Here is a 27937-nt window from a genome sequence, read left to right on the forward strand (position 1 = left end):
TAATTCTCCCTGAACCATATTGTCTTTTATTTGTTTTTCCTTTTGCCTCTGTCTTATTTGTCAGGTTTCTCATTTGCTCTTAACTGGCTTTGCTCCTCATGGTTTTGCTTCTGTAGTTTCTCCTACTCTTACTGTGTGCTTCTTTTAAGTTGTGTTTGGGATGGTTTTGGTCATCTCGTGCTAATTCTACTTTCAATTTCATGTCAGATATGCTTTCATTTATTCCCATTTTGATAGCATTTCCCCAGCTTTCTTTTGTCATCTTATCTGAAGAGCAGGCCCAGTTACATACCTTGCAGTGTTACTGGGTGGCCCTGTATTTGCTCAGTGAATTAGTTAAATATTCTCTGTATATCCCCACGTACATTGATGCTTCAAAAGGTGTGAAAACTGGTCAACTTTGAAAGGGGTATTTGTGGGAACAGGAAGGGGGAAACTGATAAGGATGTGTGGAAAAATGGTGTACAAAAATTAACTTCACAGTTCAAATTGTGATGAGAGTATAATAAACGAGAAGAAAATAGCAATTAATTGGCAACATTACTGTCCAGAATCAACAAAATAAGAGCTGATCTGTGCCTGATGTTGGAAAAAGTCTTGCTGTTGCTTCTAATTGTGTATATTAAGGAAAAAATGATTCTTCTACTTAAATCCTGTTGATGGACTCTAAAATAAAGTTTGGCACTTTGCTTAAAGTAGGAAAGTGGATGTTACTGCACTGGATTACAGTGTCCTATAATATCTGTTTGCATGTTTCTCCTCTCACTGCCAATACCAGAGGAGCTTTAGCTAATAGACATGCTGAATTCTGACATGTAGTTGATAAAAAAGATCTTAAGAAGAGCCTGTTGAGGCACTGATCTGTCCCAACAAAAGACCAAATATGATACTGGTAACTTAAATGGGGTATATTGCTCTGGCTGGAGTAGAGGTATTTGGAAAAAACGCTCCAATTTTAATTGATAACTGATTCTGTACCAAACCCCTTCATTTCTAAAGCTGCTTTGTTTAGAACCTTCACTTGGTGTGTCTATACACTCACCTGTCTGTGCACACACCCTTTATTCACAGATGACATCTGTGTTAGATGCAAACGTGACATGATGAGGATGTTATGTGGATAAAAGCAGAACATTTGAGGCAATTAGAAGAAAGTGGTTCTGAGCAGCTGGGTAAACAACTTTTTGCAGAGTTCATAACTGCAGGTAAAAGGCTTTTTGTGATAGAGGCAGTGATCTCAAAAGTTGAAAGAACGGAATATAAATGCTTCATTTTCCTAATCCTGTGTCATCTCCCTTGTTGTGTTGTTGTAATTGTGATGCCACTTAACTTGTCATAATCCTGGATGTGGAAGGATCGGTAGGCATGAGGAGGTGTAATTATCATTTTTATGTGCTTGGTCACATTTTAAACAATGATTTTTGCTGATGTGGATTACATGTTAAATCCATGTTGTTTATGCTAATTTAAGATAGACACTGCTTGCAGTAGTTTTAGGTGTCTCCAGTCTAAATTGACTCACATGACAGCTAATGCTTTATTTACCAATGATGGTAATGCAGAAACTTTCTTGAGGAGATTTTTCTGGAAAATGAGAATAAAGTATTAACACTTTGCTTTGCGATATTTCCCTAAATAGGGATTTTTATGTAATGTTTTCTTGCAAATACATCTGATCAAAGTGTTTTTGGAAGGCCCAGCATACAGCTTTGTCTGCATTCTTGGTCTCAGTGCTTGAACTTTATTTTTTACATTGTTTTTTACATTGCCTATAAGAGAGCACGGATATGTGGTTTTGAAAAAATACCTTTTTTCCTCTGGTTTGAAGTGATGATTGGTATAAGGAAGTGTCCTCAGACTTGAGGGAGAGTAGTGCTTGAAAACTTGCATGCTGCATGTTTAATGCCAGCTTGTTCTATTCGTTTGAAGAAACCACTTTTTCTTTTTTGATATAAACCCCCTACTACCCTTTTAATTTTACCTTTGAGTTTTAACGCTTGAAACTTTCTGTTCAACAGTTTGATACCTTCTGCCAGGTTGTAAAAGAATTGTAAGTTGTAGTGTTGGGGGCACTTGATGTAATTCCTTCATGAGAAGGTTTGGATACCTTTTTCTTGCTCCAGGCAAGCTTAATAGTGTAGTACCTGTGTTAGAGTTGTGCCCTGGAGTGGGAGTGTGTGGGGGCAGATGTGGTGTCTGATTAGACAACCTGGTATTGGAGCTTCCAGGCAAATGAGCCTTTCAGCCACAGGATAAAGGTTTATTTTTTGTCAGCTGGGATCTCTCTCTCTCCTCCTCTCCTCCCAGTTACCACTTTGGTCTCATGAGATGCTCTGCCTGCCCAAGGGGTTACGTTTCCTAATTTAAGGAAACCTGCTGTTTCAGCTTGGACCTGTTTATCTTGAATGGAGAGGAGTTGTAATGGCTATAGTTTGGTTTTCCCCTTGTCTGTGGAAGCTGCCTGTGTAGCCAGCAGCCAGCCAGGTGTTGTGGGTGGCTTGGTTCGTAGCTGGCTCATCACCCTTTGTTAGCAGTGGAAAGGAGTGTGAGCTCCCAAGTTTGCCAAACTAATTCCTGCCCTGTGCCCAACAAACTGCCTGAGGTTTATTTAAAGGGCAGCCTGCTCCTTGTAGTTAAAAAGAACCTCTTGAAAGGAATCAAACTATGCACTGCTTTTAAAGGTTATGCCATTTTTTTAAAAAGAAATCTGCTATTGTACTTCCTTTCTTTTTATTAAGTGCATTTTGCTTCTGCGTAAACACTTAAGCCTTTGTGCAAAGGTGAATTTCTCAGCCTTTTTGCATTCCCTTGATGACAGTGCCAGTTTATTTTGGTTTAAAACATTTTTCAAACTGATTTTAGGATGTAGGGGAGAATACATTCAAAATGAAGTTTGAGCTTCTGTTGCTTCAATGTGTGTCACTACTTAGTCTGAAATCAGTATATACTTTAAAGACTGTGTATATTTTAGTTTTCGGCTCTAAAGAGGTTGCCATGAACTCAGTCTATGAAATCCTTATATAATGAAAAATTAGGTTTTACACTCATTTCCCTCCATCAGAAAAATTCTGAATATTGGAATTTTTTCCCTGCCTCTCCACTTCCTTAACATTCTCAGTGAATTTTGTTGTGGGGGAAATGATGATCAATTACATTTATCAAACCTTGATCAAGATGTAATTAATTTATTTTGCAATAATGGAATTGAAAATATACATCTGGGTAGAATGAAATTTGTGGTCCATTTACAAGAAGTTATGTAGAGGGAATATAATTTTGTTTTTAGGTTCTAGAAAAAGATGTTGAGTCAGTCCTTGAAAACTTTTTGCCTTGCCAACAGTTAAATGAATTTGTAACTAATGTGGTGTTTCCTGTTTTTTATATTGAATCTGAAATATTATCTGTTGAAGGCTCTTACCGTTTCTTGCATTTATTTATGCTGTTTCAGTGAGGATGTTCTCTTCCTGCACATTTTTAGTTTAGGGATGGTAATGCCAAGTTACTACTGATGTGTTTCAATATCTCTTGATAGAGAAAAAAGGTACTTCCCTGCTTTAACGTTGGCATTACATGGCACAGGGGAAGAAAAATAATTCTTCAGAGAATCCTGCAGCTGTTTTTTTTGCGGAGAAGCAGCGCTTTATGAAGCCTTGTAAACTTAAATTAGGGGAGATCCTATAACTGTGTGGTAACCCTGTGTTTCACTTGCAGCAGTTCTGGGAGGCGAGGGAGCCATGGCCACGGAAATCGGGTCCCCGCCGCGGTTCTTCCACATGCCGAGGTTCCAGCACCAGGCGCCTCGGCAGCTCTTCTACAAGCGGCCGGACTTCGCGCAGCAGCAGGCGATGCAGCAGCTCACCTTCGATGGGAAGCGCATGAGGAAAGCTGTCAACAGAAAGACCATAGACTACAATCCCTCTGTCATTAAATATCTGGAGGTCAGTTAATTAGCAGATTGTTTTGTTTTGTTTTGTTTTTGCCCGTAAACCTTTTTGACTTCCTGAAACGTGACTGTGCTTCTCGGTGTCCGTAAAGCAGGCTGGAATAACAGGAGATCTGCTGCTGCATTTTCGACCGAAATGACACGAGCTTGTAAATTTGGTATATTATGAATAAATAGGGGAGGTTGGTTTTTGGATAAAACTGCATGTGCAGCTAATTTTGTGGTTTGTATAAATGCCAACTTTTACATTCTGTCTTGGAATTAGAAGTTGGAGTGCAGTTGAGTGTCTTGGATGATATTCTGACTTTTCAGTGATCATAAAAACTCATTGTAAATAACGTAGTTGTTCTAATTTTTGTTTTGAAATAGAAATTTCTCAAAATGGAAGAGGAACCATTACCCCTTCCTCTTCAAAACCAGGGTACTAAAAGATGTTTTCTCACCATTTTGCTAAATGGCACTTCAGCTTGCACTGTGGTGGTCTCTGAAGGTCCATTTCTGTACAGTTGATAAATACGGAAAAACTTAAATGAAGTTTAGTTGAAAAATTGTTTCTGTAAAAATGCTTGTTTAGGTGTCCTAATAGGGTGGCATTAATTCCTTAAAAAATAAAATTTTCTGATCCAAGATTTATTCCACAAGTACTGGGTGTTAGCCTAGAAGAGAGAGAATGAAATCTGTAAATACTGGAATTGTTGCAGCTGCAACAGCAATATTGCAAAAACGTGATGAAAGTAATTCCATCTGCTATGTCCAGTGCATGATTATAGTTTGTAGGTGTTAACAGTTGGAAGGTTTTCTTATTAACTTAATCTGTTACCTTCTAAGATCTGTTTGAACACCCACCATTTTAAACATATTCTCATGTTTTAGGAATGTGCCAAAAGAGATTCTATTAGTAGGGGACTTTGTAAAAAAATAATTTTAGAAGTTCAGGACCTTTTTACTGTGCAGAAAAAAACTGTTTATTAAAATTCTGTTTATTAAAGTAATAACAAAGAAAATATCAAATTTCTGTATGTCTTGGATGCTTACACAAAATTAGGATATACTAGAATTCCATTTCAATCCAGACTTCAGTACTACCGATTTAATGTATTTTTATCAAAAAACCCAAGAAAAATAGTTAACATGTAATTTGCTCTTGTCTTAAGAAATTGTAGCGAACTGTAGTAGCGTATGCTGGGAATGTTTTACCTAGAATTGTGACTTGAGTTTCCAATATGCACACAAATCCAAATTGGTAGAGTCTGGGGCACAAAGCTGAAATAATTAATTTCATTCTTAATTCATGAGAAGTGTTTTTGAAAAGGTTGTGTTTGACAGCTCCCAATATTTAACTAATTGAAGGCACTGTTATCCCCACGTCTTCTCAGTTTCAACCATTTGAATGTGTTGTCTATGCTTGAGCTGCAGCAGGTCCCTCTCTAGCTCGTGTTGCTCTATGGGATTTCATGAGGAGTTCATCAGCACAGCTACTACTGGTGTAAATCCTTACCCTGAACATAAAGCTTGGAAAGGATTGAAGGTGCCTCTTTGGGAGTACCTGTGAGCTTGGGCAGTACCACTCACCTGTGTCACAGTAACGTGCAGCACTTCAAACATTCCTGACTCCTTTGCTTACACCACACAAATTCTGCAGGTTTTTCTGAGTCCAAAGTCTTGATGGAGTTAATTCTAAAATCCTTGGAGTGCTTTGGAGTTTGCCAAACAGGCTCTCAATGTGTTTCTTGTTTTTTGTTATTTAAATGGAGTACACTGATATAAACAAGGAGTTGTTTTCTTCTTTCCAGAATAGAGTATGGCAGAGAGACCAGCGAGATATGCGAGCAATCCAGCCTGATGCAGGATATTATAATGATGTAAGTGGAATTGTCTTATTCACTGGTGAAGTTCTTCAGATAAGACTTGTCCAGAAAATGGAAAGGATTCTGCCTGTGAGCTGAGGTTATCATTGTGTCTGCAAGAAGCCTTAAAGTTATGAAGGGTGGCTTCACTCTACATTATTTTCCATTGGAATCCACGTAGAGGCTTTTTATTTCTGGTCAGAATTCCTATAATGCACTGAGGTTGCAAAACTGCTCTTGAAGATACTGGTTCTGAATGTTTAAGTTGGTAAATCATGCAGACTTTGAAACACTTCTATGGATTTATTTCTGATAATATCCCTGCAAATGACAATCTTACTTTTCCAGAAATGGGTACTCAGAACATGTGCTTTTCTTGAAGTTTCTGATTTAAAATGTCATTATTAAATCTTTTGTTTCTTCTCTTACAGCTGGTCCCTCCTATAGGAATGCTAAACAACCCTATGAATGCTGTGACGACAAAGTTTGTTAGAACATCTACTAATAAAGTAAAATGCCCAGTGTTTGTTGTCAGGGTGAGTACAGTGTTGGAATTACTTAGTTGTATTGTCTTAATTTAAATTACACTGATTCTTAACTGAATAAAGAAACAAGATGGTAGTTAAAGCATCCTCAAATAAAACTAGCATGTGGAATGCATGGACTACTTCTGTGTCCAGTCTTTCTGTGGAAGGGTTGAGGAAAAGAAATGGTAGGGTCTGAGTACACGAGAGTTCTTACTGTGGATTTGAGGTGCATTTCCACTTTTCCCATCACATTTCAAGAGAAGTATTGTGTAGTATGGATACTGGGTTCTTGAAATATGTTGGTACCAGTAAACCATTTCTTCTCTAGATTTTTTCATGACTTTTACAGTGGGCTTTGTCCTGCTGTTAAAAAAATCAAAAGGCCCTCTGGCACAGTTCTGCTTTTTTGTCTGTCTTGCATCCTCTAGAAAGTCATTTAGTTAATTCTCTTTCCACAGATTCCTTGAAACAGCTCATGATTTACTTGGAGAATTGTCAAGAAATATTTGAATGTTGCACAGTTTAGTTAAATGTTTCTTTTGCAGTGGACTCCTGAGGGGAGACGTTTGGTCACTGGTGCATCTAGTGGAGAGTTCACTTTATGGAATGGACTGACTTTCAATTTTGAAACAATATTGCAGGTAAATTAATCTATAAAAATTTCTGTATTTCCTTGAGGTCTTAGAGCGTGTTCTAGGAGCACATCTTCACTCTGCTCATTGTGGGTCTATGGTCTGAGTGGTAGTGGGAGTCTTAGAGGTCTTTTATTCTGCTCTGACTCCATGTCAGACTGGCTACAGGCAATTCAGGTAGTGCTTCTCATTCCATCTCCATCTGTTGTACTAAGTGTTCTCAAGAACACAGTATTTGTAATAGTAAAGAAACACATTGGAAACAAAATTCAGATACTGTAACTGTTTAGAAGACCACTGTATGCAGAGTAAGGCATTTTTCCCCTCCCTGTAACCCTGTAACATCCTAAATGTAATTAGATCATCACTGTTCTCATCTCCTCGTTGCAGCTGTTAAGTAGGAACTGTAGTAACTTCGGTGTTTGTGTGGATCAGATGGTATTTGAATGTGTTTGCTAGAAGTTTTGTTTCTGAATTTACAGGCTCACGACAGCCCTGTAAGGGCTATGACTTGGTCACACAATGATATGTGGATGCTGACAGCAGACCACGGGGGATATGTGAAATACTGGCAGTCCAACATGAACAACGTCAAGATGTTCCAGGCACATAAGGAGGCGATTAGAGAGGCCAGGTTTATACACAATATACCATTTTCTGTAGTACCTATTGCCATGATTAGACTGTTCTCTAAGTGTATTCTGGGTGCAGAAATGCATGGGTTCTGTCAGATTCTGGGAGACTTCATGCACCACATAAACACAATATTTCCTTTTGTTTCCACATTCTCACCGTTTTGCTGGCACCTTTCTGAATTAGTATTGTCCCAATATCCGCCTCTGCAATATGTTAGAGATGTATTTGTCTGCCGCATTTTGCACTGGTATTCTTTTCATTTTTATATGGTGACAATGTGTATCAGTTATTCCTTTTTATACGCACTGTGTAAGACAACAATTTCATTCCAAATAAAGAATTCAGTCTTTAATAATCTAACTGAATAAAATATAAAGCCTTCAGAAATAAAACACCTGCATAGTTCTCACAAAATAATAAAACACTAAATAAAGTGAAGAACTGCTTGGCTTGGTGAAGCCAGGACTTCCAGTAATACTAAATACCCACGCAGACTGCCACATACAGAAGTCTAATGTTAATACTAAATGGGTTCTTCAAGCTTGAAACTGTAAGAAAGCCATTGAAAAGAAGACTGTAGGATATTCTCTTGGTTCAGTGTTGATGCCTCAGTTGTGCAAATGTCTATATAAAAATGGAAGCTAAAGTGATACTATCAGTAAGATGGAAATGAAGGATGTTTCTAGAAAAACCTGCATATAATCTTTAGTAAGATATGGAAATGTTTTTAAAGTAAGCCTGAAGAGAAGCTGCAGACTCAAAATGAAGCTAAAGCATTGTTTCTATGGGTTCAGGTGCTGGTGATAAAGGTTCACTGCCACAAACCCACTTTCTATTAAAGTCACCATTTTTCTTGGATGAGGGTGCATTTTCTGCCAGAGTTTGGTTGTGAGAAGTGCTGACTTTGGATTCAGTTACTGTCTGACTGTCATGGCCATACACTGAATTTCTCTACTACTTTAAGCCCTTGCTTGATCATAAAGATCTAGGATTTCACAAGGGGCTCCCTCATGGTCTTTCCCTGCACCAGAAAAGAAGTGAGAGTGCCTGTCAGTTGCTGGAGATGTTCTGGCCCTGTTCACATGGCTAAATAACTCCTTGCTTTTCCAGTGACTTTCATCAAGCAATGTTGACTGCTGAATCTGGAAGCTGCTTATATGTCTGTAGGATTCTTTTCATGGTTTTGGTGGGCTGGGAGTGTTTCCAAATTGCTCTTACAATAAGTGGTATGCTTGTTTTATATAGTTTTTTTAACAGTTAATCCAAGTAGCATTTTCCTGTGACCAGCTTTCGCTTATTTTTGCTTCTCTGCTGCAAAGCACCTGTGGCTGAAGAGGAGTTACTTTCCTAAGAACTGTTATCTCTGCTTCTACCCAGTGTCACTTTCTTACGGTGTTGCCAAACATGACAATGTAGGGCGACAGTTACCAAATCATATTGATGTTGCTTCTCATCCTGCAGAGGAGGCACTGCCGTGGGCAGTCAGAGATAGAAAGGTGCTAAGAATAAATGACAGATTTTTTTTTTTCCTCATTTGACAGGGGACTGCAATGCAATAAGTAATCCTGTGCTAAATTCATGTCTTGTGATGAAGTGTCGTTTGGCAGGCACTGTATTCACTTAAAAGTGCCTATGTTCAAATGCCTCCTTCAGTGTATAACACATAACAGTATAATTTTGCCCTGTCTGAGAAGCGTAATCTGTTAAATGCTGACTTCTTTCCCCTGCTGTGTGTCTTCATGTAACAGTTTCTCACCCACGGATAATAAATTTGCTACATGCTCTGACGACGGCACTGTTAGAATCTGGGACTTTCTACGTTGCCATGAGGAGAGAATTCTTCGAGGTATGTGTACCAAAAGTACTGATTTGGGTATTTCACAAGGGGGAAAACCTTTTTTTTTTTAACTAGGGGTTCACAATACAGAAATATCAGCTTGTCTACAATTTTTGTCTTAAATGCTCCAAACAAGTTTTTGTTTGGCTGCTGCTGTAGGTGCCTTTATATTCCAATAGGCCGCAGTTCACAATGGCATTACTCTGTTTACTGTCCAGTTTAGCTCTAAACAGTGGAGGTGGGTAGAAGAACATACTGCTGCTCCTAATTTGGTAGAAACAACCGTTTCTGGATCAGGAATACATTTATCCTTCTCTAGAGCTTAATCTTTGTGACCACTTTTACTTCAGAACACACATCTTCATGTAGAGGATTCCATTCTTTTCATGGGCGTGCCTTCCATTCTGATTTCTTCAGAGGCAAGGTAGTTATTTCTCATTCCTTAAGATGAGGAGAGTATTTAAGTAGAGAAAACAGGTAAATTTTCAGCACATCACACATAGCACAGGCAAATAATCCTAGCTTTGGTTAAGTAGTTCTCTGTCCAGCATCTGTGTACACTAACTTCGGGTGCCTTTCCACTGGCACTTGAGCTTTCTCCTTCTCTTGCTGCAATCTTAATGAGTAATAACAGTAGCTTCTGACAGTTTTCCTCTCTTGCAGAAGATGTCAAAGGTACATAATTTAACAGGAGAATATATTAAAAAACTGCTATGAGTTTGGGGATTGTAGACTTGCAGATAAACTGCAAAGAAGGTATGCAATAAAAAACACAGGCTTTCAGTTTTAGGTGTGTGAACTTGTGCTTTCCTAAAGAAAGGATTTATTTTTTTTTAATTGTGCCTTCAACTTGGACCTGCATTCCATATTTTACGACGTTTCTTTTGATCTTAAGCTCTTCTCATGTTGTTACTTTTAAACACCACTGCTTTGCAAAGACACTGGGCTCCTGCATTCTTGCAGGGATGAAATTTTAACAGCACGTGTGCATAGATGTTATGGTGATTGTGTTTGCAGGACTTGGCAAGCAGATTTCTGGGTTATATCACTTACAGCTGTTACTCTGGAAGGCCCCAAACAGATTTGGGACTCTTTTGCTTGATCCTTTACAAAGAAATCATTCTGCACTAAACATGTTCTGTACCCTCCCCCAGGTTTGTAGTAACCATGTGGAGAGAATGGGGATTGCCTCCAGGCAGAGTAGCCAAGGTTATAGAAGTCCCTCCACTTCTACACTCTTTCAACACTCTACATAAAGTAGGAGGAGTAAAGCATTGAATTTAGGCTATGGAGAAGAGAACTTGCATTACATTTTCTTCTTTTACCTTGTGTATTTTAGCACTGTAATTGCAACTAGACCTCAGATAGAATTATCCTTTTATTTCTAACAGTTTATACATCTCAGTATACTATTTTTAGTTTGCACAGTAGTTCTGTAGGTAATACCTTTGCTGCTACTCATTATCTGCTCACACTTCATCTTTTGTGTAAATTTGAAATGGCTTGAAAACTTTGTGTCTCTGGACAAAATTGGACAGGACAGATTATTCCTTGTTTCTGCTGTCAAGTAAGCAAAGAAAACCCAAACTTCAACCCAAACAACACCAACATAAAAATCTCCCACAACAAAGCAAAATAATACCAAAACCCCTGATTGTTGGGAGGGTGTTTCTGCAAACATACAGGTTTACTTTGGCTTTGGTCTCTAATGCTGTTTTTAAGTACGGTCAGAAGACTTATTTGAAAGAGCTGGATGGGTAACAATTAAGTAGTTTTCTTGGTGGAAAACACAAGCTTTCACTTTGTTATTTGGAGTTTAGAGCTTATGGCTTTAGGTTACTTATCCTCAGCTTTTGGCTTCTCCACTTTCATTCTGCTTTTACATATTTAGGAGTGTGACCTGTAATACTTGGCTTATTACAACCCTCAAATTGTGTAAAAACTCATACCATTGTCATCCAAAGTTAGTGATCTGTAAATTACAATTCTAGAGCCACTACATCAAAAGGATTTTGTTATGTACAGAAATTGCTTAGACCAAATACCACGCTGAGGAAGGGTTTTTATTTCCCACTGTCACACGTCATATAGCTGTCCTGGATAATATTGGTGCTGTGAAGTTGAAGGGGTTCTACAGTGTCCTTTAGATCCAGAGCTTTGTTTCGTGTATTAAGATATTCTTCAGGTTATCACACTGATTTATAAAAAATAACTATCAAATTTACAGTCAGATGTATTTATGAAAAAGATTAGCACTCACAGGGATAATTTGTCAATAATATTGTTATTCCTACTGATTTACAACAACAGATTAAGGAACATATTTTAAGAAATGTTTTTGAGGATTTTAATGCTAAGGAGTGCTTTTAGAGCAGTTCTTTAAAGAGCATTAAAGTTACTGGGATACACTTTGCTGATACAGAAGAGACAAGACTCTGTAGACTTACTACGGGCCCTTTTGCTTGCACTGGAATAAACTTATCATTATTCCTGTTATTTAATGAAATGGTGCCCTTAAAACTGGTCTGAGGCAACAATTGTAGCCTTCTGAAGAGTATTGTAAAAACAAGCAGCAGTGGTAAATTACAGAGGATGACTTGTTAAGGTTTTCTTGGAGTTTTTTCAACTGTCTGTAATAGGCTATATATTTTTTCAGTAGTTAAACCCAGGAATACCTGGGCTGCATGAGATACACTTATTAACTGTCTCCAGTTCACTTTTATTTTGTCAAAATGAAGATAAAGAGAACACCCTGTTTGGTCTTTCATACATAGTGCCAGAAGTTTTGGATCTCTTTTCTTCAGTCTCCAAGTCTCTTTGCTGTCCAGCCTTTCACTGATTTATGTTGCTTTGGCTTCTTTTCTCCCACCGTGGCTTTCCAGCACACAGGAGGGGGAGTTTAGGCATTTTATCAGAAGGACATGCAGAGTTATCAGGCTCATTTTTAATATCCTAAAGAAATAAATAGGGTTAAAATCTTTACCTTTGGGAACCATCTTTAAATAATTACAGTGAATTATCTTAAAAGAACTTGAAGGTGAGGGAAACGGCACTGAGTGTCAGGAACTGCACTGAGTCAGAGTGCTTGCTTCTCAACAGCCCAAGTCCTGCCTGGTGTTCTCTTAAAGTAGAAGTACTGTGCTCCTACTTTTGAAGCTTTTTCCTGTGTTAATTTCTGGCATGATACCATCTTGATGGTAGCAAGTGCAGTTTGGGTGCACTTCCCAAAATAGGTTCCCTGGAACCTCACTGATGTTAAAATCGTTCTTGTTAAAATAAGACGTGGAAAACAGGCTGTAGTATAGCAACATGGTTTTCTCACTACAGTAATCTGTGACTCTGAAAGGCATTTCCAATAATACACTGTCAGGTCTTTTGTGTAAACAGCTGCAGTGAAGTCCAGGACATCACATGAACATTTCTGTAAGAACATACACGTTGATGGCTTTGAGTAATGCTGAAAACATCCAGTGAAAAACTGGATGCAGTAAAATCTTCATGTCCCTTTATTCCTATTGGGAAATTAGTGTTATTTCTGATTTTTCCTTGTGGCAGTGACTCTCTGGGTCTGGGCTGGTGTATCCCTGAGAATATTTTGGGTAGATCATTAATAAACACATGATTCCTTAATTTTTCTCTCAGCATGATACCGTGAGCTAGGAGGCTTCAAATACATTTTGAATTTCTCAGTTCCACTGTCCTTCCTTCTCCTTCCTTCAGTCACCCAAAATCCAGTAGAAATGCATGCTTTAGATGACTGTACTGTTTTTATTCTGAAGTGTAGATGGGCACTGTGCTCCCAGGATTTCAAAGGTTGCCTGCCTTAAATAGGTCTTTTGGGGAGGATAACTCCACGCAGCTCCCTGAAGGATGGTAACCCAGGCTGTTTACAAGACTTTGTAGATAAGTTTTTTCTGTCCCTAAAATAGAGTAATACACTAACTGATCTTTCAGCCAACGTGGTAGACTTAGCAAAAATTTTTCTTATCCTAACTTGAACAATTAAAAACAATCAAGATTTCATTACATTCTGTCTGGATTTAAAATTTGCAGTTTGTAACAACATGCGATTCCTAACACCATCACCTACAAAATAACACGTATGTATTACATGCAGAAGTCACAGGTAAACAGACTTTTCACCTGCTCACAGGTGTCTGCACATCTAATCATACTTAAATAGCGGTAGAATTTTTTATTTGTTCCTTCCTTCTACTCCACTTCTGGATCTTTATTAGCAAATAACATACTGTGAAGTCTCTTCAGCTGTCTAAATCTGTTGTATGGTTTGTATTCTCTGCCTGAAAGTCAAGGATCTCTTTCTTCAGAGTTTTTGATTTACAATTCCTCAGTCAAATTGCAAATCCTGTACTTAAATTTGTAGGTGAGTTCCATAGTTAAAAGGAACTACATCTTCAGTTTGGTCCCTTGCTTTAAACATACATTAGTAACCAGCTCTTACCCTTGATGCAAGTAGCTTCTAAAACTCTTCCCTTTTCCTGGAATGTAATTGAACTCTACATTGGATGATTTAAAAGAAAAAAAAAATCCTGATATTGCTGTTTCCATCTTTCTTCCCTTTATCTAAGGTCTTTCTTTTGTTGTCCTTGTCTTAGCAAGGAGAGAAAACGCAGCAAATTCCAGAAATACATGTATGTTGATACTGTGTTTCTTGTTTAAACCTTCAGCTTTGTGTGAGGGTTGTTTCTTTGTACTGTTAGGATTTCAGGTATCTCTAATAGGTCTTCTAGTTCTACTGATGCATCCCTGTGTGAGTATTAGAAGGACAAGATGAGACCTGGCTCATACTGGCACCATCCGTATGAATCTAGAGAAGGAAAGTCCTGGAATTTTTGAACTTAAGAAGATGAGCTGTTTTGAAATGCTGGTTTTTGACCAGTTCAGTCTCCTCTTTGTCGGTGAGTTTTAGTGTCACAGTTGGTGTTCCAGGTCTCTGATCTTCCTGAATCTTCACTGCTAAAGCCAAGCTGGCGATGGGGGGAGGGATAAGTTGCCACTAACTCAGTTGAGGTACAGCTGCACTCTGAATGGCTGTGCTTTTCATGTGTGTTAGGCACAAGAAATGGTAAGGATCTTACCATCAATTGTGACTTCACGTGGAATTAAGCATAGTATGGCACAGTACTCTGTGCAGGAGTCAGGATCCACCTACAGTGACTACCACTGTGGGAGCAGTGACTTTGTCCCCAGCCCCTGCTCATAATTGTGGAGGAAGAAAAGAACTTTTTTAAGGGGATAACATTGGTACTAATGATAAAATCCTGAACTACAGAGGCATTTGGCTGTTGCTGAGATGGTCCCCATCTTCCTTTCTCAGCACAAGTGTGGTTGTTGAAAAGGAGACAGTCTGGGTGCATTAAGGATGGTGATTTCTTAGTATCTTCTCACCAGTATTTGTCATAGCAAAGGTTCTCAACAACAACAAAAAAAATCATCTGGATTTACCCTTCTGCCAGTTATGTTAGTAACTCATCTCTGATAAAGTCTTATGTGGATAAATACTCAGAATTGTGTGCTTTATTAATTATATTTTTAATGGAATCTTTTATCTGACATACCATTTCCTAAGAGACCATAGGTAAAATAAAGCCATTTCAGAATAAATGGTGGAAGTCTACAAAAAAATCAAAGAACACAACTCCTTGCTGAAAATAATCCATGTCAGTCCTTAAAAACTTTCCTTGCAGGCTTCTTAACACCACTTTTCTTTTGTGTGTGGGTTGAACAGAGTACTTTTTAATTTATTTTTCTTTTTTCATATCCTCTAGTTACTGTACTAAAAGTTTTTGTGCATCTAGGTAAGCACAGACTTTGCAAAGTGTTTGGTGTTTTCTTTGCATCATTTAAATTCCACATACTCAAGTTATTTCCTGTTATTTTACATTTAACTCTGGGTGCTATTGTGACTTGAGTAGTGAGATACTTGACAACAAGTTTTATCATATAGGAAATAGTCTTCCATACCTGCCTGGCATTACTTTCTCATGAGAAAGCTGGTCCTCCTCATGCCACATTGCATTTATAGGAAGACACAGAGTCAAAATTGAAACTGGGGAATGTCTGAAATGGGATTGTATAGCAGACCAGGAGAAAAGGGATAAATAATAATCCTGAAAAAATTGGGTGAAAGGTGTCTGGAAATAAGAAGGATAGGAAATGGAAGGAAAGTGTGGAAGGTGTGTCAATATGAAAAAAAATAATAAAAACAACAGCTCTTATAAGGATTTGAAAAGCTGGTGGCAGTGTGAGCATGGAGATGACAATGAGGTGTGATGGGACCTCACAAGTCATGCTCTGGGTGTTGTGGGGATAACTCAGAGCAGCCTCAGTTGCTGGAGCAACCAGAGAATGGTTTGTGACTGAATGAGACACTCGAGTACAAGCGGACAGTGTAGAATGTGCCAAGAGTGTCTGTGTCTGTAATAATGGTCCCCATTATATCTTTTAAATTTTATGTTCTGTGTTGTGATTCTTGGATACTCAGGTTGATGTGTTGGAGTAGAGTTAGGAACACACTCTATTTGTTTGGAAGATGAGCACGGAGTGAATCACAGAATAAGCTGAGTTGGAAGGGACCCATCAGGATCAAGTCCAACTCCTGGCCCTGTGCAGGAGATGCCAAGTCACACCATGTGCCTGAGAGCATTGTCCAAATGCTTCTTGAGCTCTGTCAGCCTTGATGCTGTGGCCCCTGCCCTGGGGAGCTTGTTCAGTGCCCAACCACCCTCTGGGGGAAAAACTTGATATCCAACCTAAACCTCTCCTGACTCAGCTCAAGCCATTCCCTCAAGTGCTGTTACTGGTCACAAGAGTAAAGAGATCCCTTTGCTTCCCCTCATGAGGGTGTTGAAGATCACAATGAGGTATCTCCTTAGTCTCCTCCAGGCTGAACAGACAAGTGCCCTCAGCTGCTCCTCATACAGCTTTCCCTCCAGACCCCTCCTTTGGACACTCTGATGGCTTCATGTCTTTTTTATATTGTGGTGCCCCAGACTGCCCCCAGAACTCAAGGTGAGGCTGCCCCAGGGCAGAGCAGAGCAGCACAATCCCCTCCCTGACTCAGCTGACCATGCTGGGCCTGATGCCCCCAGGACAGGGTTGGCCCTCCTGGCTGCCAGGGCACTGCTGACTCGTGGCCAACTGGCACCCACCAGGACCCCCAGGACCCTTTCCCAGCACTGCTTTCCAGCCTCTCATTCCCAGTCTGTCTGTACATCTGGGGCTGCCCCATCCCAGGGGCAGAATCCCTTGTTAATTCCCTTGTTAATCCTCATGTGGTTGGTGGTTGCCCAAGTCAGTGCTATTTTATTAAGGGAATGATGCCACCATTCTTAGTGTAACAGGAGAAAGCTGTTTCTGCCACCCAATAGAAGCTCCGTTATGTTGTTTAGTAGTCCCTAAGAAGTAATGTGAATTTTTTTTTCTTTTAAGTTTTGTCAGTTTAACAGCTCTAAAGCTGAAGTATCTTAAAGTTGCTCCTGAGACCTAAGGCCAGCTCTGGATTACTTCACTTGGGAATATAATGAAAGCAAACGTGTTGCATGCTTCTGCAGAAAGCACTTGGGTAGAGTAAGCAGGCAAGCATGTGCTCAAAGTTCAGTGGCAGAACTTTCCAAGTGACTGATCCTCCTCTCACAGTGAAAATACAACTTGTCATTTAGTTCTGCTACGTGCAGATAAAGCCTCTTTGTTGAAAACAAAATACTTCTCAAGGGAAGACATTTTGATTTTGCTGCTGAAAGTATACACGTGTCTTGCAGGTAAAGTAACCTCGCTGGAAGTTTTGTATATTCATGTTTTATAGTAGGAAGGATTTTGACAGGGTGGGGTTTTGTTTTAATTGAAAAGTGTCTGGGCTGTTAAATGGCTTAGCTTGGCAGAAGCACATCTGTAAGCATGACAAGTATAACTATACAGGAGAAAGCTACAACTTCTCTAAATATTTTATCTTATAGAAAGTTTATCTTATAGACTAAGTTTAACATTCCCGCCATCCCAGACAGCCTGGATTACTATTTGTAATTGTTATCTCAGCGGAAGCATCTGATATTTGTAGTTCTGCAAGCCATTATTTTGATACACTGCACAAGCTGCCCAGTTCTGGATTGTGTTGAACAGTTTAATGAACGGGTTAGTTACGTATTTTTTTTAAATACAATATTTTTAAAATGCAATATTTCTCATAGTGCGTATACATTGATTTTGCCCCAGTAGAGATATGTAGGTAGGTAGAGCAATTCCAGATGTAACTACAGCCACGTAGAGAAGTGCTTATATCACTGCAGGTTATTTTTCTGGCTTAGACAAGGCAAGAACTGCAAGTATTTTACACATATTGAAGATAAAAGATAATCTTCATCTGGTTTTGACCATTCATAGATATTTTGTATGAACCTTTTTGTTCACCACTTATCTTTTAAAGGGAACTTACCATGGCTGTATAAATGTGAGCCTGAGCTGAGACACTGAAAATTAACCATAACAGCACTCCAATATGTGCTTCTACCAAGTCACCACAATCTCAGAGAGTAAACTTAAAGCTTTCATTCAGAAAAGCTGGGGAATATGTTACCTTAGCTGCTAAAATTGGGAAGAAAAATAACTTTTAGTAAAAAACAAGTCCAGCTGCTGGTGTGTGCTGACAGAGGTGTATTTTCTACCATACGTACAACAGGTTTTTTTCTTTGCCTTTTCATTTAGAGTGATAGAGCATGAAAATATTTTACATGTTATATTAAAGTCTTACATTTTAAACTTCCATGACTTCAAAAAACCCTCCCTCTAAAGAGAGTCATAATACCTTATAAATTAGTAACTATAATGCTACTGTAATAACTGTAACTATTCTAGTTCTCAAAGAGTAGAATAAATTGAAAACATAGCTCAGCATCCAGTCTATTATCAATAGTGTATGCTGGGGAAATCAAGTCTAAATAATTATACAATACTTTTATGTTCGAACTTTTCTTTATAGCTGACTTCTGTCTTCTCCAAGATAACCCTATTCTGCTTTATTTTTCTCTCTGTGTTGAGATCTAAGGAAGGAGTAGCTCTGATAAGCATTTACCATCCTCAGAATTTGCACAGCAAGACTTTAACGTTCTTTCTTGCTTAACGCAAGACCTTGAGATCTATTTTTCATGAAAGGTGGAGATTCTTTCTGGTTTTATAAATAATCACTACACTGAGGGATTAAAAAAACCTGAGAGTCATCTTTGAATTGAAGGAAGAGCTGATATTCCACCCCACTCCCAACTTTCTGTAGGAGAAACTTGTCCCAAGATGGAGCACAGAGTAAAACATTTTTCTTTGAAAAGATAATTTTCACTTTTTTTTAATCTGGAGATACATAGCACAGATTGATGTATAGGTAGTATTCTTAGGTAAGTAATTTCCCACTTAAGTACAAGTTTAATGGGTATGCCCAGAAGTTCAAATGAGTTCAGACTCTTTTGATGTTCCAAGTATGTTGCCATTATAAAAATAGATACTACAGTAAAAAGTTCTGAAAAAGGAAAATATTTTAATTTATTTCCTTTTCTGGTCCATTGGAAAATACATTTAAAAGACCACTTTCACTACAGAGATGATCTCACGTTCAGGGTTTTTTTGTGCAGCCTCTGACCCTGGAGGTTTTCAAAATAAACCTGGATAAACCCCTGAGTAACCTAGTCTGACCACATAGCTTTGAGCAGCAGGTTGAACAAGAGACTTCTGACATTTCTTCAAGCCTGACTCTTCCTGTGATATCAGGATACTGAATTCCCCTGTTTTGCCAAAGGACAAACTGAAGAACCAGAAATCCTAGGGATGTAATTTTTAGTTACCTCCAGCTGCCCACTAGTATATGGGACATAAGGAACTGACCTTCAAGATGCTATCAAAAGTTCCTTATTTTTTTAGTTCATTTTTCTTCCAGCTTTTAACGTGCTTGAGGAAATGCACAGTATTTGGATTGGAAAGATTCTGTGTGTTTCAGAATACATATATATGTTTGATCATTCCATAGTGACTAATCATATGTTAGACATAATCATCACTGAGGTTTCAGAACTTACCTGGTGTCTCACAAGCGCTAAAAACTTGTTGTAAAGAAGATGGAAGGTGTGACAGTGTGTTGTCAGCATCTTCAGAGCTCCTGCTGATTATGTAGTAAGTGAGGTAAAGTAATACTTACAGATATGTATACTGCACATACGTAATTGTTATGTTTGCATATATAATTTTTATATATATATATATCTTTATATAAAAACCTATATAATGGTCCCCAGTGGCACATTTTGTCGCCTTAATATTTGTTTGCTGCTTTCTTTTATGTTTTAAAATGATTCAGTCTTGGAAGAGATTGTGCCAGTAGAGTTGTAAAGCTCTAAAGCACATGCACAATTAGATTGAAAGTGTTTGCTTTAAAAGAAAAAAAAATACCAAGAAAAGAACAATTTATGTAAGTGCTTTACTCCCTGAACTAGGGCAGCCCAGGTTTGTCCTTGTGCATTGGTGTTCCTGAAGGTGCATTTCTCTAGAGCACATTTCCATGGGGCCATAAGTAGACCTGCTGTGTTTGCAAATATCAGCCTTTACATCCACGTGAAATGGTTGTTGGAGAATCTTTTTTCATCTCTTTTTTTCAAGTAAAAGCTGGTCTACAGAGTATATTTCACTGTTCATACCCACTCCTAATCCAGGTCTTGACTGACTTTAATGTAAACAAAAATTATTTATTTTTTGAGTTTTAAGCATACTAACAGAAGACTGCACATTAATAAATAGTATTTTGAGACTGCAGTTATCTTAAAGTTAATAAAAAATAAATGTTTAAAGGTACTTTGTCTTAAAACATGAAAAGTACAAGCCAAGAAGAGTCCTGCCTTTTCTTTATGTCTGCCTTCTGTTTTTTCTTATCCATGCATAATTCATAGGCAGAAATAGTGTTTTTACTTAGACCAGCTGATGTAGTGAGAAAAAAGGGTAGGGTTTTGTTGTTTGGTTTTGAGGTTTTTTTAAAGACCACACTAACCTTTCTTAAGGATGCAGGAACTCATTTATTTTAGGTAAGCTGATGTAGATGCCTTTTCCCTACAGATCTTGCTTTATGCTCTTAAATCCTCAACCAACAATAATTCTTTGTTGCTTCCCTAGCAGGACCTTGCCTAATTAAAATGAATGTAAAAGGTATTTTCTCTTTAGCAATACATACGTTCTCAAAACCATTATTCTCTTGGCTACTTCGCTAAATTTAGTCCTTAGGAATATTGAAAATGTTGATGAATATGGATTTCTGTCAATTACCATTCTCCTTTTGGAAGTCACTCTTCTCCAGGGGCTTAGAAGTGAGCACATGGTATTAAGATTAGGAATGTAAAAAGCTAAATTAAATCAGGCAGTTCTTTTATTACATTAAAAATGCTCTGCAGTTACATTCTGGAGATCTTTGGGCAAAGGTAGGTTCTTTGTTTCACACTATTCCCAGCTTGTCAGGAGTATCCTTTGCTTCTGAAGGAATGGAGAAAAAAGGAGTCATTCCAATCACCTTTCAGTCCCAAGCGTGCTAGATGTGTCATTTCTGAAGTACATATTGCATTTGCTGACAGTTTTAAACAGGGCTTTTCTAAAAATGCAATTGGGAATTTTAGTGCTTTCATTAAACTTCAGAATTCCTGTGATCACATTATAAAACTGGAGTGGTGGAGGCTTTAAATAGCAGGGGCAATCCTGCCAGCTGTATTTGTAGAGATGGAGCCACTGTTTCCTGGCTGAAAAACACACCCTGCTGTCTCAGAGGCTTTGCACACCCTGCCTGCTGCTCTCCCACTGCCATTTTCTTTTCGCTACATCACAGAATTCTTCAAGGATTATCCAGTCTTCCTCCCTAAGAACACTTACCATGAGTGTTTCAATCTACATTTCACCGTGAGGATTTCTGTTCCCAGTAAGTCTGGATGGAAGTACTGGCAGTTAATCTGGGTTTTGCACAATAGTTGAAGTTTCATTATTTCCTACAGAACTCTGTCCTCTCTGGTGTCCTCACTCCCACAGGTGTAGCAAACCACAGCAGTTGACTGAAATTCTAAGAAGGTTCTAAATAATGGGGGTTTATTCCACAGAAATTACTTACTGGAAGTACCAGCAGCTGTTCTCAACCCATTGTGTGATACCTATTTATCAAAATGATAACTTTTGTTCCAACAGAATGTTGGTATTTGAATAGGGTTTTTAACTTTTTTTGTTTGTTTGTTTTTGCAAGCTGGAATAACTTACTTTGCAAGTAAGTTTACTTACTTTAACTTGCTTTACAAGTAAGGAAGAGGCATGAGACAAGTTTTCCTGAAAAATACTTAGCAGCAGCAATTATCACAGGTGTCTAACAAACATAGTTCAGTATTGGTATTTGAACGTGGGGAATGTAAATTCTAATTGAATTTGACTTCAAAATTAAAAGTACCATGTTAAAAATCTTAGAAACTGACGTTGCATTTACTAGATATGAAGAGTATCACGGTATCACAGTGTTTTTCCTGATGTGTCTACTCTTTGCAATCCTTGCACAGAAAGGAGGACTCGAGCTTAGGAGTGAAAAGTTAATTAATTTTTCAGTTTGTTGCAGTCCATGGCTCTTGGATCCCAGTTACTACAAACTGGACATCTGCAGGGTAGCAAACCCTGCTGCTGGTTTAAGGTGACATGTTCTACTGACCAGATGTTGTCTGATAACACTAGTTCCAATCAGCCTGAATAAATTATCTGTTAGTGAAAGGTGATAAATTGCGCTAATAATCTGGAAAATCTATTCCGCTTCCCCTCCCCACAAAAATTTCTCTTCATTCACACAGTAGCAGAAAAGTCTTCCTAAAACTGTGTGATAGACAAACCAGGCTATGTGGCTTTTATACAACCATAACTTCTATAAAGGTCGATGTGCTTGTACAAGAGAGCAGGACTGTTCTGCTGCCTCATTGCCATAGAATGTGTGTCGTGCGATCTGCATCTCAGTGCAGAACTAAACCCCGTGGGTTCTGTGAGAGGTTCATTGGTCCAAAGGCACAGCCAGAGCTCAGGGAACTGCAGCTGGAGTGAGTCCCAGTGAGCAGTGTCTCCAGTAGATGAAGAGCCTGTTGTTCCTAGAGCCAGGTGTTTCCCAGCCTTCTCTGTACCTGCTGTACCTTCTCCAGTGTAGTCTTGTTGCAGTTGGTCACGTTCATAACACACTGACATTTGTAAAACTGCATCTTCCAGCAGCAGATAATCCACAGGGGAGTACGTATTCCAAAAACAGAGACCAGCCTAATGAAGGTGTATTCTGTGTACTAAAGCAATATTTGTATTTTACTTGCACTGAAAATAAACTGTTGATGTGGGATTATACCTGTTAAAGCTTCCTTTTTTTAATGTTAACTTTTTAGGGTTAAAAATGCACTTTGCTTCCCAATACAGGGTTGCTGTGTTAACAGAAACATTAAAAAATCAAAATGTAAATTTGGCAGAACTGTTATCTTACATCATTTTGCCAACAAATATATTTCTGGTTTTTCAGTTTCCTCAGTGTGTTACTTCAGTAGCAATGGCATGCTCTTACCCAACCTTTCTGAAACAGAAATTATACCATCTTCTCTCCAGAAAATCATCTTTCTTTGGTCTGTGATTATGAGACTATGTGTGGAAATTCATCTGTGCGAGTGAAGAGGAGACTTTCCTGCCTCCCCCACAGCACCAGTTCAATTTATCAGTAATTTTATTTTACAGAAGCTTTCTAAAGCCTGACTTTGTAGAAGATAAATACTTCATTTTCCCATTCCTCAGCTTAGCCATCCCCACACGGCACAGACGGCACTGTAAAAGGTGTTTTATTGGAAGAGCACAGATCAGCTTCACTCCAGGGTGGACAGCAGACTTTTACTGATGATGACCTCCCCACCTCACTATTTTTGTGCCCAACCTACTTACTTTGTTCTTCCTGTTATTTTGCAGAAGTGTGCCTTTTGTCCTGGAGCATTTTAGCTTGTCTGCTCTCACCGGAGTTTCACGTATGGACCCAGCCCATTGTGGTTATGGGAACCGGTCTGTACAGCTCTGAGACTCAAAAGATATTTTGCATTTTCTTTCTTTTGGTGTGTGTAAGATTAAGAATTTTAAAAGCTGATACAGAAAGCACCGAGAGAAATCTAAAGGTTCCTTAGGAAAGAGCTTCTTTCTTTCTGGATCCCATCTGCCCTGTAAACACTTGTTCTCTTTTGCCTTCAGTCTTAAATTGGTTATCTAGTTGGTGTTTTCTTTTGGTGGTTTAAACCCACTTTTTTACACAGCTGCTGATTTGAAGTTCAGCAGGTGTCTTTTGGTGCTTTCATAGAACAACCACTCCAAAATCCGGGGGAAAAGTCGCGTACATAACTTGCTTATATTGACAACAGGCAAGATCATCCTTTCAGAAAAATTGAGAAGTTTCTTTTTTCTCAGCATTGCTGAAGAGATGGTCAGACGACTTCTTTTTCTGTTCTCTGTACCCTTACAAACAGATGGACATTCTCTGTCTTGGATTGTTTTTTCCATGTCATTTCATTTTTTATGTATTCTCTAGAAATTTGGATTCATGTATTTTCTAGAAGTTTCTATAAAATTTTTTGAAGGGTTTTTTTAAAACTATTGTAGAGTTAGTTCAAAAAGGACTTCAGACTAACTTTTTTTTTCCCTGAGAGTGTAGTGTTTTTGACTAACAAAGTTTCTGGTTATGTAATTGGAAAATTTTCATTTTGAAATATTAGAAATTGTTTCTGGTGCTAACATGGAAGGGTGTGCAATAATAGCCAGGAGTTATTTGCTCCAGGTGTAGCTGTAGCATAGAACAGAATATTTTTCTGCTTCTTATGAGTAATGTCCCTGTTCCAATCAATATTTTTTTGCCATGAAGGTTCTGCTTGCTTTATGAGAACATACACTGCAGTTATAGTTGCAGTAGGTTCTTAGGATTCTTTCTTGCCAACTTCTGCATTATTCCTTTATCTGATTTTGGGTATTTGTAACATGCTACTGGGTGCATGTACCTGTAGATTCAAATACAAATTCAGTCATAATGGGCATCACAGAGGGAAACACCACACATAACGCCAGTACCGTGTTCTTGTCTGTTGTTTTTATTCCTTTGAAGTCAGCAGTGAAACAATCGAACTAGTAGCGATTTCCAGCAGCAGAGAAGTATTCTGTGTATCCATAATGTGGTGTGGTGGGCTGTGTTTGATTTCTGTATCCTCTCTTCTGGTCGTGAAAGAACAGTCCCTTAATTATGGTATAATAGGAAACCTTTTGTTTTGTCTTTTTACATTAGTAGCGTTTTTCCCCCCTTCACTTTAAATCAAATACCTCTTGTTTTGTCCACATCTGCGTGTGACATTAGCGAGGATTTTCCACAAATTGTTGCCAGCACTTCTGTTTGGAAACCCACTTAAAGTGGTGATGGACCCCTTTGCCTTCCTTCTTCTCATAACCATGTATATTGTCTTTACATGTTCTCCATATTTTTTTCTCTCTGGTTTTGATACGTCTGAGTTACTCAAATACTCTTTGGATTGTTGTATCCCATTTCCTCCCGATGGTATTTCTCCCTTTGTTAGGTTTTATTGCACAAAATCTAGCCCCAAGATCACCACTAGATTAGTCTGGAAGTCACTGTGTGATAATTACATGCAGCATTTTTTTTTTCTGTGTTAGTTCGTGGCACTCTGATCATTGTGTGTTTCTGTCACCATAAATTTGCAGCCCTTTTTTATTTGAGTTTCTTGAAAACTGACCCTTTCTGCTTGAGATGAGAATTCTGCTGTCTGTTCAGCTTCCCCTCTGCATGGAAAGAGCAGTACTTTGTATCTCAGTGCTCTGCTTTTTGCCAGTGGGGTTTTTTTCAACCCTGGTGGCCTTGCAAAATGCAAAGAACCTCTGTCTCCATATCCCTTCTTGAATCTCTTACACTTGCTAGTTGTCTGGATTACTGACTGACACAAATCTTTTCCTAGAGTCTATATAAAGTTTGATAATCTCTCTGTTGTCCCCCCCACCTCACCCCTGGGCCAGCTGCTGCTCACTTCCTACAGAGAGTATTTTCAGTCATTCAGTGTTTGCCCTAGAACCAAAGAAAATAGTTTTCCTAACATTTGTGTACCTTAACTCATTATTTCTTTGCCTGGAATGATAATGGGCTCATACTTATGAGATGTTTTGTAATGGTAAACTGTCAGAAGTAGCTTACATGGCTTTTTTGGATGGCAAGAAGAAAAACAGGTTTTTGTGCAAAAATGCTGTCCCTTAGAGTGAGCAGATGGCTGAACAAGTGTTCCTCTGTGTCTGACCAGATGATCATGCCTGTCTTTAAAAGTAATTTGCCTGTCTGGTAGAGAGTTGATAGTACCTCTCCTCTCGATGGGATGTTGAAAAGGTAGGATCCTGCCCTGTCAACCATAAAAACACATTAAAACTATTCTTCCAGTCAGAGAAAATTAAGTTGACTGAAAGATCTTGGTAGTACTTCCATGTTGGGTGTTTTAACAAAATATTCTAGGTTCACTTGACAGTAAAGGTATATCAAGTTATATAAAAGTAAAAGATTTCTAGTAACTTCTTTTGCTGGGATCCACAGATATTTGCCTTAGTTTTTAGCAGCTTGCTTAGAGTGGGCTCCCATCATGTGGCTACACAGGGGATTGAAACTTGGGTTAACCTCTAAACTAGGCATTTGGACTATGCTTTTCTCTTGCAACAGCCCTAATTGCCAGCAGAACTTAAATGAACATCCAGCAGGATGTAAAAGGAAGTAATCACTGAAAATTATTAATAATTGATGGTCTTAGGTTTTCTGGAAGTCCTTGTTCTCTTGCCTGAGTTGGGAACTACAGAGCTAGAGGCAAGCTGCAGCTAAACTCTGCAGTGTGTGTCCCCTGATATCCTTCCTTTCTCCTCCTTTCACTAAATTACCAGGCTGAATTTGAGGATGCATCAGTGTTTCTTTATTAGCTTCAAGTTGATTTAAAAACGTGTCTAAATCAATACTGTGTTTCTGACATTCCTTCTTTGCATTACTTGCTGTAGTTTCAGTAAAACTGTCACACTCTGCCTTTGCTCAGTGGTGTCTCACACAGGTGTAACAGGCGAAGGCTTGACAAAAGCCTGTAGATGGAAGGGCTTCTGACACCCTGATGGCAACAAGTGACCACAGCAGTCAACATTTTCCACAATTAGTGAACAGAACTAGTTTCTTGGGTATGTGTTTAGAAAACCCCACTGAAGCTACTCAAGGATCAGTACATCTTAAAACTGCATCAGTTACTGGAAGCTTGGCTTCAGGCAGCAGTTTTTAACTCCTGCCTCACTTTGTTCTCAGTTCGTCAAATGTGAGTGTATGTTCTGACTGAGCAGTAGTTCAGTAGTTACTTTCAGATATCATTGTGAGGCCTCAATTTATTTCGTGTTTTAATAGCTTAATTTATTATGGTTTGGGGTTTTTTAAAGTTGATAGTGCAGGCTACGGGCAGGCTCCAAAACACTTGTTTAGTTCATGTTCAGAGGACTTGACTGGGAACACTTTAATGTTAAGGGGTTTTTTTGATCTAATTTTACCAAATAACATGCTGCCCAGCAAACTGATCCTGTACCCAGATATAAAGCCACAAATCTATGGAAACTGCAGACTAATAATTGACAAGGTAATTGACTTTCTCATCTGTTCAGTTCATGCTTTTTCTTGCCTTGAGGGACCACACATTCTGCTCTTGGACACAGCTGTACTCTCCCCTCTTCTATACTCCCCTGTTCTGTGCTGTGCTGTGTTTGGATGAGGTCAGTCCTGGTGGCTAAGACAGTAAACACTTGTTAGAGCCAGTGCAAGGTCTGTCAGATCCAGTGATTAGTGCCAGATGCTTGAAAGGAAGGTGCCAGAAAAAAAAAAAAATTAGAAAATTGTGGGACACTCTCTGAGGGAGTGTTTTCTTGGCTCCTGTCAACTGTTAATATCATGAAGCATGAGAGTTTTTCTTACAATTGCTGTTAATTTTTAATGTTTCTTGTACAATATTTATTTTTATTATCGTTAAATGTAAATACCATTGTAAATAAATATTTTCTGTCAATGAAAAGCAAGTGTGTTGCTGCTTTCAAAGTAGGCTGGCTAACTTTTTAACAGAAGAGAACATCTAGTCCCAGCTACTTTACAGATAATGTAACCAGCAGAAAAAAAAGTTGTTCTACCTTTTGCGATTTAATAAAACCCCTTTAATTCTCTTATAATTACCTGCAAAGAAATTATAAGTGATATGCCATGAGAATTTCAACAGATAAGTGTGCTTGAGTGCAAAGTAGAATCCAGTCTGCGTTTCATAAATAATTTACCTGTGAGGAAAACCTGCCTTTGTCCTTGAATCCAGCTGCCATTACTGCTAAGCACTCACAGTTCTATTTGGAATAAGGTGGTGTTGGAAGTTTTAATGTGATGTATCTTCTCCTTTGACACTTTCTGC

At 38.6% G+C, this 27937-nt stretch overlaps 1 protein-coding gene across 7 annotated transcripts in view; it reads left to right on the forward strand.

Annotated features, from left to right (window-relative positions):
- WDR33 (WD repeat domain 33) overlaps positions 1-27937 on the forward strand; it is a 66436-nt gene that overhangs the window by 13530 nt on the left and 24969 nt on the right. For 2 of the 7 annotated variants that reach the window (XM_050308761.1, XM_050308768.1), the window contains 6 exons: positions 3712-3938; positions 5737-5805; positions 6222-6326; positions 6863-6958; positions 7432-7583; positions 9334-9431. In XM_050308761.1, coding sequence (XP_050164718.1) covers positions 3735-3938; positions 5737-5805; positions 6222-6326; positions 6863-6958; positions 7432-7583; positions 9334-9431 — 724 coding nt within the window. In that variant the 5' untranslated portion in view covers positions 3712-3734. The other 5 variants (XM_050308764.1, XM_050308765.1, XM_050308766.1 and 2 more) reach the window with 5 other exon arrangements.

Source organism: Myiozetetes cayanensis, unplaced genomic scaffold (assembly GCF_022539395.1).
Source record: "Myiozetetes cayanensis isolate MyiCay16 unplaced genomic scaffold, myiCay2020 scf13, whole genome shotgun sequence".
Lineage (NCBI taxonomy): Eukaryota > Metazoa > Chordata > Aves > Passeriformes > Tyrannidae > Myiozetetes > Myiozetetes cayanensis.